At 39.3% G+C, this 15,295-nt stretch overlaps 1 protein-coding gene across 1 annotated transcript in view; it reads left to right on the plus strand.

Moving 5' to 3' along the window:
- Window positions 1-105: 105 nt before the first annotated feature.
- LOC127016950 (synaptotagmin-9-like) overlaps window positions 106-15,295 on the plus strand; it is a 69,912-nt gene continuing 54,722 nt past the window's right edge. The window contains 1 exon segment of the mRNA XM_050897791.1: window positions 106-253. Coding sequence (XP_050753748.1) covers window positions 106-253 — 148 coding nt within the window.

The raw sequence follows: 15,295 nt of genomic DNA on the forward strand, positions 1-15,295 counted from the left end.
TGCGGGCGGCGGCCCGGCGGCGCGGGCGGCTGCAGGCGGGCGGCGGGCAGCGGCGCGGCGCCTGACCGCAGGGCTCCGCTCCGCTCCCGAGGATGCTGGGGGGCGATGCCCGGCGACAGGGAGGACGAGATTTGCCAGAAAGCGCTGCAGCTGCTGGCCGAGCTGTGCTCCGTCGGGGCGGTGGAGAACGAGAACTGCCGGGATTTCATCTACTACCTGCGGGACAGAGCCCGGCCCCGCCTCACCGACTCAGGTACGGCCGCCGCCGTTAGGGGTGCGGGCTGGGCGCGGGCACCGGCGGCCTCCCCCGTCCCCTGGCTACAGGAGGAGGGTGAACATCCCCGAGCATCCCTCGGAGGCCGGGTGCCGCGAGGCGAGGCCTGCCGGCACGGCGGGGGCTGCCCCGGGATGCGAGCGGCCGGGGAGCGAAGAAGGAGGGGGGGCTCCCAGGAGCCCGGGGCTAGGGGGGGGGGTTGCCCCGATCTGGCCCGGGGAAGGACGCTCGTCCGGGCCCGGCTGCTCCGCCCGGTGCCGCCGGGTCTCCGTTACAGGCGTGCAGCGCCCAGCTGTTCGCGGAGATGCAAACCCCCTCGTTTGGCAGCTCTCCCCGCTGGAGCCGGGTGTTAACTGCCCGAGTGCCGGCAGCGCGGGGTGCGGGCAGGGTGGCAGGCAACTTTCTCCCTCGGCTGGCCAGGGTGCCCCGGCCGCTTGCCTCGGCTGAGCCTGGCCCTGGAGCGGGTCGGAGCCTCCCTGCCCAGCGCTGCCTCCTCCGTAGCTTGCTGCAGTGTCACAAGCTTCAAGGGTCTTTTCTTGTGCTCCTGTGGCCCTCCCCATCACTTTGGGTTTAATCGTTGAGACGGGGGAGGGGAGGTCCTAGCTCAGTTTAAATACAACACAATTCAACCTAACTTTCCAGTTCTGTGTTTCACAAGCTAAAAAGACTATTTCTTGCATTTCTGTAGCAGATGTGGGGGTTGTAGGTCTGACAAGATGTACACTGAGTGGTTTTGTGTGTGTGTGTGTGTGTCTGGATTACGGTTGCCTTGTCATATCTTGGCATAACACTTTGACCTAAAAACTTTAACTTAAGGAAGCTTTTTAATAAGGAAGCTGAGCTCCAGCTGCACAAAAATGTTGAAAGATTGATGATGTTCTGTACATTGCAAATTGCAATTTGAAGTAGGAGTTTATTATATTTATTTTTACACCATCAAGTTGAGTTTGCTCAGTATGAGGAGAAATTTAGAGAGTTAAAATAGAAGCTGATAAATGTTTGCAGTACTGGAAAGCCTTGCTGTTAGATCAGATGATCATCACAGCACAGTATTAATTTCTTTAATATTCTCTGAAATAAATTAGTTCATTTAGCATAGGCCAGTCTAATGACACTATTCTTAAATATTTTTCTGTAATTTAGTGAGTCTGAAGTAACACTCAGAGTGCAACTTACTGACAAATGCTTGGATGTGCTAAAAGGCCTGGAGGAAACAAGTAAAACTAAGAAAAAAATTTTGGGGGAAAAAAAGATTGCTATCATAAAAAATGAATAAGGGTTTTTCTGACATTCAGTTTGCTTGTATCCAAAGCTATTAGCGGCCATTCTGGCTTTTCACTCACTTAAAAATATTCAAATTAAACTGATTCATGCAATGTTTGATAAGGATTCTTTAAAATTAGGCAAATTTAATTGTTTTGTTCATATAGGCAGATTTAATTGCTTTGTTCATATAAGCAGTAATTTTTGTGACAGACACCTGTGATTTTCTGTAATTTTCATTTACCAAGGGATCAATCACATATTTGTATATCAGGTGATGATTCCAAAAATGTCTACTTAAATCAGTGCTCACTTTGAATACTAAATTACTTGAAATGCCTATGGAGACTTTAACCTCAGCTACTTGGATAACAGCTTTTCAGATTTCTTTCAGAAGCTACCTGCTTTTTTTTCCATCAGCCTCGGGCAAAAAGAGTACCTGGCATCTGTTTGGGAGCATTTTTAAAACATGGTGTGCTCAGTAAAAATTTATCACCTCCACCTAAAGACAAAAAAAAAAATTAAAATCTGTAGTTATTTCTACCTGTTTTGCTTAAACCGTTATTATACAACAGCCTTCTGGTATTGTTACAAACCTGCTCCATTACACAGAACAGTGGTCCCTAACCTTCGCCAGCCAATGTGCAGCAACAGTGAGCAATTATGCTGCAAGCAGCATCTTCCTGTTGGCCTCAATTTTAACATTTTCATTTTTTGCAGCTGCAGCCAGCCTCAGAGGGTCTAGCAGCCAACATGTTATCCATAAGCCCTGACTTGGAAACCACTTCCGTAGGGTAGCAATGTCAGTAATTTTTTAATTTACCTTGTCTTATATTATTTCTTTGATTAAAATGCATATATTGTCCCAGTAAACTGGCTGGCCATGTGGTTTGTTTAGCTGGTCCTTGGATGTGATGGTATGGACTGTAAGAAGACAGTGTACATGACTTGCAAAAAGAAGCAATACGATTCACAATCAAAGGGTAGTACATTGACCAAATCCAGCTTGATTTACGTAGTGAGTTTCATTGACTTAACAGTGGCAAAATGGCATTAAAAAGCCCTGACAGCTGATCCATTCACTTTCCAGCCACTAGTGGTCTAAACATAGGGGTGTGAAGAAAACCTGTGCTGAGAGACAGCATCTTCTTGGCAGAATTAGGCAAAAGATGAAGCTATCCTTGTTATAACTTCCCCCCCCCCCTCCATGTGAAGGTGAGGTGCATTAGCCAAACTGAGTAACTCCCTCTTAGGCCAGCCAAAAAAGCTTTCTAAAAATGTGTACAACTTTGTTAGAGTTGAGAAAAGTGCAGCTAGAAAACATACATGATTAGCTGTTGTACAGGAATTAAAGCATTTCCCCATGCTTATAGAAGTCTTTCTGCAATAAAGTGGCTACTTGCCTAAACCCAGCTACGTGGTGGATACAGATGATTTTACAGCACATTTGGTTTGAGCCATTCATGTATGTTGGCTCTGTTACGTGAGCGGTAGGGGGGCTGTACAGGTGCAGTAGTTATTGGAAAAATCAAACCCTAATTGAGGGAGGGAGTGAGCTGAGGGGTTGCTGAGCCTGATATCAGGGTTTGTCTACAAGCTCAACCTCCTGGCGCCCCTCAGTCCCAGCACTGAGCAGCCAGATCCCTGGAGACCCACTCGTTTCTTGCCTGACATCTGATGTGGCTGGCTGTGTGGCTCCCCGTCGTCTGAGGATTTGGTGTGTGACTCTGAGCGGGAGGGCAGGAGGGATGGGGACAGGAGGGGACTGGATGCTTGTGGTATGCACAGCATCTTTAGTTTTCATGTAATTTGCCCTATTACGGGAAGTGCTGCACAGTGCTTAGAGCATTAAGTTTAACGGCTAATGAGTTCCATGTTTAACACGCTGGTCCACTGGATGTAAAGGGTGACATGGGTGAGTCAAGTTTTAAAGGTTTTCAGAAAACTAAAAATGCAGATTAGGCATTTAGTGAAAAATCTTCAATTAGTTCAATAAGAGTTATATGTCAGACCACCCTTGAAAATCCCAATAGGCATCCTTAAGTATTTAGATACTTCAATAAGCTTGATCTTTTTCTATTCCATTGCTCCATTCCCTATTTGTAAAATGTTGATAATATTTCTATATCATAGAAGGGTTTTATGAGGGTAAATTGCTAAGTCTGAGCACACCAAGTATGTAATACATTCATAAGGGAGAGTCATATGGACCTCTTAGAGATATTGAAGTGAAAACCGTGTTAGTCATATGGGCATTTGAAAACAATCACTCAAGATCATGTAATATCACCCCATGACACCAGATAAAGCAAATATTGTAGATGAGGAATGGAAGTTGCTTGACTAGAAGAATTATACTAATGTGTAAAAAAAAAAAAAAAAAAAAAAAACAAAACAAAGAAAAAAAACCATGAAGGCAGAAAATCCTAATGGAGAGACTGACCATTAAAAGATGAATTAAGACCAAAAAAAAGTTGCATTTCCATGTGGACCACTTCTCTTATAGATATAGCTTGCAACTTCTTAACTGAAAAACTTGGTGTGGCATGAATGAAGCCTACCAGAAAGGGTGTAAAGGTTTTTGTACATCTTTGGACTTTTTAAAAGATGGACACTTTGTGGTGGGGGGGGGCGGGGAATCAAGAGGAAGAGTTACATGGTTTTGATTTAGGATAGTTTAGCGTTTGGCATAGAAGAGAGAAAGAAAGTCTTTTGGTGGCTGGAGCTAGTGCCCTGTTCTCAGTCTACCTGGTACGTGACTGTGAATTACACTTCTGTTGTAGCTGATTTGACTGCTTTAGAGTTGCATTTCAGACATTTCAGAAATCAACCTTAAAGCTTTTGCCACTAGTTGTTGTAGTTCTTGGGTGTAGGTGATTCTGGGTCTTTTGGGGATTTTTTTGTTGTTGTTCTGTAGTGAATCTTGGTTTTTAAAAAACCAGCTTCCCAGAGATGGCAGTGGTAGGCTGCCATTGCTCTTTGTAGACCTGATGAATTTCTGCACTGCCTTTGTTGTAGTGTTTTGCCAACTTTGCAGCAGCTTGTGCTGCCTGCATAACTTCCAGTGACTGCTAGATATAGCAACAAAGTGCTTAATGCATAGTTATATGTTTGGTGGCATTTGCTGAATATCAGTAAAATTAAGTTATATAAAGGAAAAGTATAAAAGAGTTGGACACCGAGACTACCTTACACAAAACTTCATCTCCTTAGCACATTCTACAGATTGAATTTTTCTTCCTTTAGTTAAAAAGTATGCAACCCTTGAAAACTTGGAATAAAAAATTTAAAAAGGTCAGAGGAAGCTGTTATGAACCTGAGGACTGGATAAAAAAAGATGCTTACGAAGATAAGGGATATAAAAAAAGTCTAGGCCATTAATCATAATGAATTTTCATTAATTTCGTAGCAGAAAAATGAATAGAAATAAAAAGTAAAGTTTGCTTTCCTTTTCTGTTGTGTTGGATTGCACATCTTGAGGATAAGCCAGTAAGGTCTTAAAATATTCTTAATTATGTGCTTTAAAACTGACTAATAGATGCTAAAACAGAATACATGGTGAATATTGTGGGTATAGTGATGGCCATTAGGCATAAAAATATGCTACAGGTCATAAGTACGAGATCAATATTGTACAGTGACAGAAAATCAGATTTTAGTACTTGATGGAGGTAAATATAGTTGACAATCAAGAAACTAAAAAATGTGGGCATGGAAATGTGATGGATATTGAAGACACAATGTGTGAGAAGGTGCAGTTATGGTCTTGCAGTAGAATTTAAGAATCTTATTAATCAGTACTTTATTTTTTAATGTATACTTTCAACTTCAGGAAAGAGAAAAGCACAAAGAAACAAAAAGGCCTGACTGGCATAAACGTGGCCTCCCAGCCCACTGGTGGAATGTGAGAGCCAAGGTTTTCTGTGGAGAGTATCGTTCCGATAGACTGGTCATTCCCTAGGAAGCTAATACTTGCAATTAAATAGTCTCCCAGCAAGCTTCCCTTTAATTCAGAACTGAGTTTAAAAACAAAACCTGTCCTCAGAAAGTAGTTTAACTTCTTAAGAGGGTATTCCAGGAACATATCCAGCTAGAGAGTTTCATCAAGGTGCTAAGTACATCTAGATTTATCTAGATAAATGCAAAAAGCACTTACAAGTTGTAAAGACATGAAAAAGATTTGAGTGGGTGAAAAAACTTTCAGTATGTTTTTTATTTTTATTTTACTCATTATGAGCCATTGCTTCCTGTATTTTTATTTTCCTCCTGCAAAATGAATGTAAAATGCTGCCACTCCAAATTGATAGTATTCTATATGTTGTGCTAGTGCAAAACTTTTTGCAAGATAGAGGACAAGTATGAATCATATTCACTGACATGGTGTTGAATGAAGAAGTGTGAGGCCCAAGTTCCTTTGGGTTTCAAGAACCAAAGTGCTGTTTCAAGAGTTTAAAAAAAATGCAGTGATGTTATGTATTTTAGACTAAAAATACGTATTCTTTTTCTTTTTTGAAAAGTCAGGAACAAGTTTGCAGAAGGTAAAAATAACTATTTCCTGTTGCTTGTATTCTAAGATGCTCTGCTAGTTTAATTCTCTTTAAACAACTAGGCTCTCAGAGATTTTCCTGTCATACTGAAAGAGTTTAGTATTGGTTTTTCCTGGGAAATTTGTTTTAAACAGATAACTAAACTTTGAAACAAAGTGTAGAAAACAGCAAATTATGTTCAAAGAAAAGGGAATACCTGTGTGCTTAATAACGATTTGAAGCTGTAATTAAAGTAAATTAATTTAAATAAATGAAAAGTAAAGTAAAGATTTTGCTTTACTATAACTGCATATAACTGTTTCCTAGAATAGATTTTTGTTCTTTTTGCAGGTAACCTAAAGATGTATAGATGTTTAAGTTATAATTTAGACTTCAGAACCAGAGAAAAGGAAGACTACAAAGATCATTCTTACGATAAAACTGATCTTGAGCTTTGATCAGGTTGGAGCATAGTCATATTAAATACTGTTCAAACATGAAAGGACAGATCCTTGCACTACTGAAATCACTTTACATTTTTCAGCGGTGCAAAGCAACTTTGGTGTCGTAGTACTTTCCTCTAACTTGAGAAGACAAACATGAGTCGGTTTTCTGTAGTCCCTCTGACTCTGCCACTGCTGTCCCGCGGCTGCTCTTGGACACTGTGAGGAGGAGAGCAAGTTTAACTGTATGAGAAAAAGACAAGAGGAAGGTGGCTTCTAGCCCTTCTTGGCCTCTGCATCCATATTCAGTATAGGTGTGGAAAGCAAGAGCTTTCTGGGGCTTCCATTTCCATTTTGGCTTTACTTCTCACTTATATGGGAATTATACCAAATGCCTGTTGTTTACAGTATGCACTTATGCACTGAAACTATAGCATAACATTGTGTTATGCTTGTGTTAAATAGACTGATGCCAACTAGACCCCTTTGTATTTAACAAAAAAAAGTATGTTTACTTGTTTACTGTATTGACTGTATATATATAAATAATATTTATTTACTGAAGTCATTGCAAGCAGATTTGTGAGGTAATCCTAAGAGTTAGAATAACATACCAATTGAATCAGAAGTCAGTTATCTCTACAGTCATCCCACAGTTTATGCAAGTCTCTTCCAAATGTGCGGGGAACGTTAAAGAAAATGGTTATGTTGAACTGTGAGTAACAAAAATATATATCATTGAAAATAACCTAAAGAGTAATGACAAAAACATCAACCTTTTAAAAATTAGGATGGCTAAATAGCATACAGTCTGTCTTATGCCTGAATTCTCATCTTAAATGCCGGTTTTGCTGATGAAAAACAGTAGGCTAAATTTAGCCCTTGTACATACGACTGTACTTGCCACTAAAACTTTATCACTGCATTTGTTGTAACTCTTATTTCAATGGGATTTGCACATTCCTCCTAGATAGGGGGGAGAGGGGAAAGAATTTGCTAATTATAGTTTCCTAAGAAATATCCATAAGCTTTCCGCAGGCAACAGTTTACATTTGGAGACACAAAGCTCTGATCACTTAAGTAGAGGTGTTACTGTAATGGATTTATGGGTCATTAACTCCTCAAGAAACATGAACCTGTGTTACAATAATGCCATTTCTCAGTGCTGGTAGAATTCTGAATTGTTACGTTTTTGTGTGATCCATACATTTAGTGACCCAAGTACAAATGATTGGCCACATGTACCCCCAGATAGCTTTCTGGAAATTTCTTTTCCAAACTAACTTGTGAGAGTTTAATTATGCTGACAGTTGAGACACCTGGAAATGTAAGTCCAAAATTATTGCTGTCATAACAGCACATCCAGTTAAATTCAGTCTTGAGGCTTTGCAGCACTATAGCATCTTTAGTGTGTAATAAGTAGAGGTTGAACATAAACTGCAATTTATGTATTTATGTTTAAAACCACATTTCTAGGTTTTAGTTTTCCCCCCCCTGAAAATAATGATCATTGTTGGTTTAGTGCAAAGCTGTACTTAAGAACATTGTATTGTGCATCTTTTGCTATATTTTGTCATTAATTTAAGCTCTTTTGTGGCTTTATTTAGACCAAAGAGATAAAGAGAGATTACTTTGGTCTAAAGCTTTATGTCCCTTTCATATTGCTAACAAAATTTTAGTTCAAGGGGTAAGAATTCAGAATAATTAATTAGAGATGGAAGGATTTTTCATGAAAATGCTGTCAGTTGCAACTTATAAAATCTGTAATTCCTAAAGTTCATCATCTTACAAGATAAATCTTTTTTGCATGTTCTGTAGTACTGTTAAGTAGTGAGTACTTGATCCATTTATTTGCAGAGTACAGAAAAAATTCTGTCACATAAAGAAAATGTTATGTGTAACAGCTGGTGGTTTGCACATTTGTTACATTAGCTGTTGTAATCACACTGAATCTTGTGTGTTTTAAGTTGCTCAATATGTTCAGCTGCGTTTTTTTTTTATTTTAGACATTCATTAGCCAAGTAAAATCAGTTTGGCTTCCTTTGGCAGACATGTACTCTATAGGATTTTATCTTGTATACTTCCTATGGTTAGTTGGAATTCAGAAATACAGTGGATGCAGTCGAAACCGGCATATGTGTCTGTATGTCTTGAGCCAATTTACAGTTGATGTGTGTCTAGCAAAGATGAACGTTGGAAGAGTCCAAGAATACATAATCTGTCAGAAAAAGCATTTAGAATGTTGATGTAAATCCACCATACTAACAAAAAAAAGTCAGGCACTAATGATTTTGGAGTTAAAACTTTCAAAGGGCATGTAAAATAATAAGAATTAGGATTTGAAATAGGATCATTCCTTCCAGTATACTTTCTCGCTTTTTTTTTTCCCCCAGTTTAGTTTTACATGCACACCAAAAGAAAGCCTTACTGACTTGCCTTGGAAATACGTTTCCTCAGTTTGCTACATTTCCATCAGGAAGTTTGTTCAAAATTTCTTAATTCTATCTTACTGTCTGTGAAATGCCCCAAATATTTCCTTTCCCCATCTGATGGACTGTTTTTGTGTGTATACAAATCACTAAATATTTATCTTTTAAAATTTCTTCTTGTAAACCAGTCTTCATCATTCCCACCCAGGTTACTTTGTGTCTGGTTTCTCCATTCTTTTTCTAGATTGTGTGTGTATATACCTGTGCTTCAGATGTTTTTTCATCTGAGTGTTCCCACTCCATTTCTCAAGCAGCATCTCATTTTATTTACTGCCCATATTTCTAATATTTTTAATTCATCTGTGTTTTAATTCTCTGACCTCAACAGTATGGTTTGTTTTCTCCTCACATTTAGTGTAATTTCAGAATGTAATTGTATTGCTGTTTAATCAATCAATATATAATGTTTGACCCATCTTACACACAGATTATCTCATTGGGCATCTGGCCACAGCTGTACAAAGTACTCTTTAGCGTTCCCTTTTAAAACCTTCTACTTATTTTGTAATTTGCAAGAGGTTCATGCCTATGGCCTTAATGGTTTCACTAATACATGTTAAGATATTACAAAAGGTGTTTCTCACTTTTATCAAATTATATAAATAATTACCACTTGTAATTCAGTAAGAATTATCCTACTATAATACACAGAAAGGAATGTACAATGCTAATTAGAAAATGATCAATGAGACCAACAGTCTTATGATCTTCTGTTTCCATTTGTAGCAGATGCTTTACCCATTTAAAAGAGAAGTTTCTTTAATTTTTTTTCCCCCTAGAGAAGTTTAATGGATAAAATTAATGCCTATCTTCTTTTGGGAAGGCTACCATAAACAGCGTGATCTCGCGTATTCATTATGCTAAGGTCTCTCTGCACAGCATAAAGGAAGAGAGTGTTTCCTGAGTCTGGCTACAGGGAAATAAAGCAGGTATTGAGTTGGTTCTTGCTGAGTGCTATTCTATTCCCTGTAGTAGGGCTGATGTAGGATATGTAGCAGTGGCATTATGGCAATTCTTACCTGCTGAAAAGAGCTTTTAGGTCCACTAGCAACCAAATACAAGAGAAAACAGATCTGGTATTGCTTAAAAACAATACATAAAGCTCTGAACAGAAAATTCTCTTATCGGTACTATTTTTTTTAAGGTTTACCAATTTGCTTGGGGTAATATAAGACACAAATCTAAACTAATAGCTCTGATTTTGTTTAATTCCACAATTGTCCTCCCTTCTGCAGTAGATCATGCCATCAGGAAAGGCTCCTATTTCTGCAGATGCCACTAAGGCATCCATGGTAACAAAAGTCTAACTTAAACTTTTCCTCCTTTTTTTTTTTTTTTTTTTTTAAATTGACAAATATTAATGATGATTAATAAGTCAAAAAAAAAAAAAAAGTGGAGACCAGAAATTAGGCTTAGCTGGTAAACAGAAAGGTGAGGTGTTGACCTATTTTTTTTCATTTGATTTGTTTGTTCTAAATTTATAGCTGTTCCACTAAGAAAGAGGGGTGAAACCTCATGGTGCAGCAGGCACAAGCATGAAGCCTGTTGCTTGTGCTGCTCTGGAGATGGACGTGAGGAGCAGAACAGGCGGCCAAGCCTCTGAAGAGGGAGACATCACTCATGTTCCTAAGGGACCAAAGAGCACCAAGCAGATTTGCTGTCACTCGGAAATTAGAGTTAACTGAGTTGAAGCCTGGGGTTTTGAGGACCTGCCTACAGGGACACAGTAGACAGGAAAAGTTGTGGCTATACCTTGTTATACCTCTGTTGTAAGAAGTTATATTTCTGGTTTATATTACACTAAGATTTGCCTTTTTTCCTGAATTTAAAAGTGTTTTAAGCTTCTTCGGGGATTTCACTGCAGAAAAAGATAAAAGCAGATCTGTCCAAATGCTTTGGCTGTCTTGGGGTCCCACCAGATGCTCATTGCTTTTTTGTTTGTTGTTGGGGGGGTTTTTTGAGGGTTCATAGTTTGGTAAGCCTGCCTGAGAAAGCAGGATTTGACACTGACATTGGGGCTGTGGCTAAGCAGGAAAGAGAAGCTTGGCCATCGTGGCTTCACCTAATAAGGAAAACCTGTCACCTCAGCTCTTTTCTATGCAGCAGCATCACTGTTCCTGCCAGCTTCTGTGAACTGCAGAAAGTGTAACATTTTTATATCTGCTCTCATTCTCGAGTTAATGTCTTGTTCCTGCCTACCTTATTCATTCTCTACCTGTCCCTTGTTCTGTTGTCGTTATGTTATAAAGAGTGATTTGACTAGTCAAGATGATTTCTTTCATACTGCTGCTATGAGCCAGTGATGATAAAATAGCTAAAAGCAGTGCCCAAAATAGCAGTGCACAGGTATAGGTTTGCCAGAGCGATTTGATAGTAATTACTGTATCTGTCTTTCTGTGGTGTAGTGTTACAAGTGAGACCCAGCACTGTGAACAAAAACTGCTCTTTCTTCCTTTGATGTATTTTTCTTCCTTCTTTTCTGTTTTTCTTGGGAGCTGGAAACCAGAACAGACCTTAATAGCAACAGAACCAGCAACACCTTCAGCCACCTCAACTTTTTTTCCTTCCCAAATTGGGGGGAAGCAATTTTTCACCTTCAGGAACATCTAAAATTCAATCTCAGAATTCACTTCTCATCCTAAAGGCTCTGTACCGAGAGAAAAAGGAACAGAAATTTTGTTAAAATGGAAGTCTTGGGATTTGACATTTTCAGTGGTTTGGCTGTTTTACCTCCTTCTTTCTGTACCCCTCTTTATGAGGAAGATTTCCAGTGGTAGTTGTTGCCATGGTACTAAGCCAGACAAGGTGTCTACTCCAATCTTAAAACTATGTTTATGGTCATATCGTGAAAAATTATCTCTTCTGACAAGTCAGGCTTGTTTACGCAGAGTTAATACAGCACCAATTCTCTTATTCCAAAGTGGAGAAAGGCTCTTCAGGTCATTCCCTGTGTGTCAAGGCAAATGTGAGCTTCAGCGGTGCTTGAAAAGCCTTAGAATTAGCTCTGTCCTTCCACTCCCTTGTTAGCTGTTCAAATGAACAACCGCTTCACGCCCTGCCGAGCAGCTGATTGGCCTTGGAGGGAAGAAGCATCTGAAGCAGTATTAATGTTTCATTCAAAATCATGAGAGCCAGGGAGGAGGGGAGGGGAATTAGGGAATTCAAAACCCCAAATCAGTACTGCCTTTTATTTCACCAGGCCCTTTTTTCTTGAGCAGCATCCTTAATTGTCTCCCACACTGGATTTCCTCTCAGGACAGTCTTGCTGACTTTGTGAGATGTTTTTGCCAAGGGTAAATTTAACAGTGTACAGAGAGGAGTTCAGCCCTCTCTCTTCCCTTCGCTTTTCTCTCTCCATTCTCCGTTCCTTCTCCCCAGCCCTGTTAACAGTATCTAGTATGACGTATGCTGTATAGAAGATGGAGGAGCAAAGAAGCTGTGCAGTCCCTCCATCCTCTGCTATTTTCCTTTCTCGAATCATCACTGCTGCATCAAGACCTAGTGTGTTTACCATGTAAAACTCCCTTTTTATTTTCTCAGTAAGCAAAACAGATCAGAAAGCTGTAAAATTAGTGCCTTAAAATGCTATCTCAAAGATATATGAGCAAACTAGATGTGATAAAGCAATCAGTAAAGGAGTGTAGTGGAATGCATGACAGCAAGAACAGCCAGCTGCATCTGGGAAATACACAAGTCCTTAGACTCCAACAGTATAAAACATCCGAAGTTGTAAAAGAGGAGCAATTCTTATTTTTCTGTAGCAGTCCCAGCACTTTGAAACATGCTTGGCAGCCATTCCAGTGTATTTATTGCAATCATAACATCATCGATGTTAAAAGAAACATCACCTCAAAGTGGGTATTCACATAAGATCTTGGATTCACTGTAAATAGTATAGCACATGCCAGGTTTATTAAATCTGGAATTTTGCTAATAAAAATAGTTTTCTTAGGACAGGAGTAGAGAAAATGTTAGATACACAAGCATTGCGTGACTAGCCCTTGATTAACAAGGAAAGACGCCTTTTACAATGTTTCAAGCAGTACTGTTCCCAGTAAATGACAGCAAATAGATGCTAAGTCCTTAAGTACTTCTGAGATAAATACTAATATTGTTGAGTTTAAAAACCCAAATGTTGCTTATTCTTCTACCTATTAGTCTTTGGAGAAAAAGAAGGGGAAAAAAGCAAGCTTTTACAGAGTATTTCCTGACTCAGCAGTTGAATGAAAGGAATGATGCTGACACGCTTGGTTCAAGGTAATGGGAGGACTTAGCCCCAGCTAAGGAGGACTGTGAACATACAAAACAGCATAGGAGATGTCTGGCTGTAAATCCTGTGAATCAAATATTACTCTACAATATGTTAATACAAACTTGTTTGATTCAGGGATGTTTGTTTAGAGACAGTAGTGTGGTTTAGTTGACTGGAATAGATTACTAGTTGGGGACTGTGAAAACTAAGGCTCTTTTCTTAACTATGCCAGTCACCTGGGGTGTTATCTTGGAGAAATCTCTCAGTGCTGCTTTTCCCCTGCCATTTCAGTTGCCTTTTCAGTCCTGATATGCAGTTAAAATTCCAGCTAATCCCTTGTCTGTAATCAGCGGAGAAAGAAGGGCATGTCTCAAGCGTGATGTCAGTAAAGCACTGAGCAGAAAACTGCCTAAAAAGCAGCCAAGAGAAAACAGTGGGCCCAAGGACTTAGGTGGAAAGTAGTCTTCCTGAATACGGAGTGCTCTGTTTTCATAGTGAACAGGCAACAAGAGCCTGTGCTTTGTTGGGGCCTCTCAGCACTTTACTCTTATAAATAATAAACAGAATATATTTTCCTCCTGTGTAGGTTAGCAAATAGAAATGTGCCTCTGTTATCAGCACGGAAGCCATAATTGAGAGGCAGAGATTTGATGGAATACACACTCAAATGGGAATAAATAAAAGCATAAGGAGGATTTCAAAACCTCTGTTTCTGTGCTGGTTTTAATCTGAATGTTTAGCTATGGAACTTATTCATGATGTCTGTTTGCAAGCTTGGATTTATGTTTTCAGACCTAAATCCCACCCCTCACTCTAGCCTGCATCTGAGTGCGCAACAGTAATAACAGGGTAACTTTTAGTTATCTTTTGCATATCCCAGCATTTTGCCGTTTACTGCCCCTTTTTCGGCATAAGAGTTTCAAACATTTACTTTCATGGCCTGGGTTGGACTGCAAATGCACATCTCAGCGTGACATCATTTGAGACTGAAACTGAAAGGACTACTATAATAGTAATACTGTTCACATTAGTGTAGCAGAAATGCACAATACAAAGTATGTTTCTTGGAGGGAGAGGCCTTTTTAACGTGCCTCTATTCTCCAGTTTGCACCCCCCCACACACACACACACTTGGGATTAAACAGTGTATTTTTACTGTCTCAATTTACTCGTTATTAAGGATACATATTTGTTTATTAATTTCAGTATACCTCAACATACATGTCTTGCTCATGTTTAGGAAACTTATAAAATGAATCACCCACCCCTTACATGAAAGTCCTCCAGAGAAATTGTTTAACAGTGAGGTAACTCTACTCAGCAACCCGCTAACAGCCCAACTTTCACAAGTCTGGAAGTTTGGAACATGCAGCTCTTTGAAGTTCATGGTCCTTTTCCCTTCTTCTTCCTTTCCCCCTTCCCTTTTTCTTCCTTTTTGTCAGTTTTTTTCTTAAGTGAATGTAATCTTCTCCATACAAGTGAAATGTTTTCTGTTTTCTTAACATTCACATTTTAGTCATTCAAAAAATTATTCCTTTTTCCTACATTCATCCGAGTTTCTGTAATTTTGGGGCAAAACTTAATCCTGCTGTCAGTCAGATTTCAAAAGCTGCTAAACCAGAGCCACTAAATCAGACCTCATGACTTCTGTACTACTACTTTCACTCAAAATAATCTCTGAGAGTAAAATTTTCAAAGAAACGTACATGAGTGAAACTACTCGTACCCCACTGAAGCTGAGTGGGAATTTGATATATAAGCCCTTCACGTATTTTTTAAAATCCAAGCCTTATAGTTTGTGGTTGCCTAAAATAAGAAATGACTGTTTCTGTTCAAAATACTTATCCCAGTGTTATAGTGATCCATTTTGAATGATCTCATCTCCTATAGTCCATTTTGTCTTACTTGAATAATAAATGTATGCTATAACAAGCATAATTACAAGAATTAACAAATTCTTCCTTAAAAATATAAGAATGTGATCAGTTTTCCCCTCAATGCTATGCACTGTCAGCAAAAATTAGAAATTTACAATGTGAAAGGTAATC

Source organism: Gymnogyps californianus, chromosome 5 (assembly GCF_018139145.2).
Source record: "Gymnogyps californianus isolate 813 chromosome 5, ASM1813914v2, whole genome shotgun sequence".
Taxonomy (NCBI): Eukaryota; Metazoa; Chordata; class Aves; order Accipitriformes; family Cathartidae; genus Gymnogyps; species Gymnogyps californianus.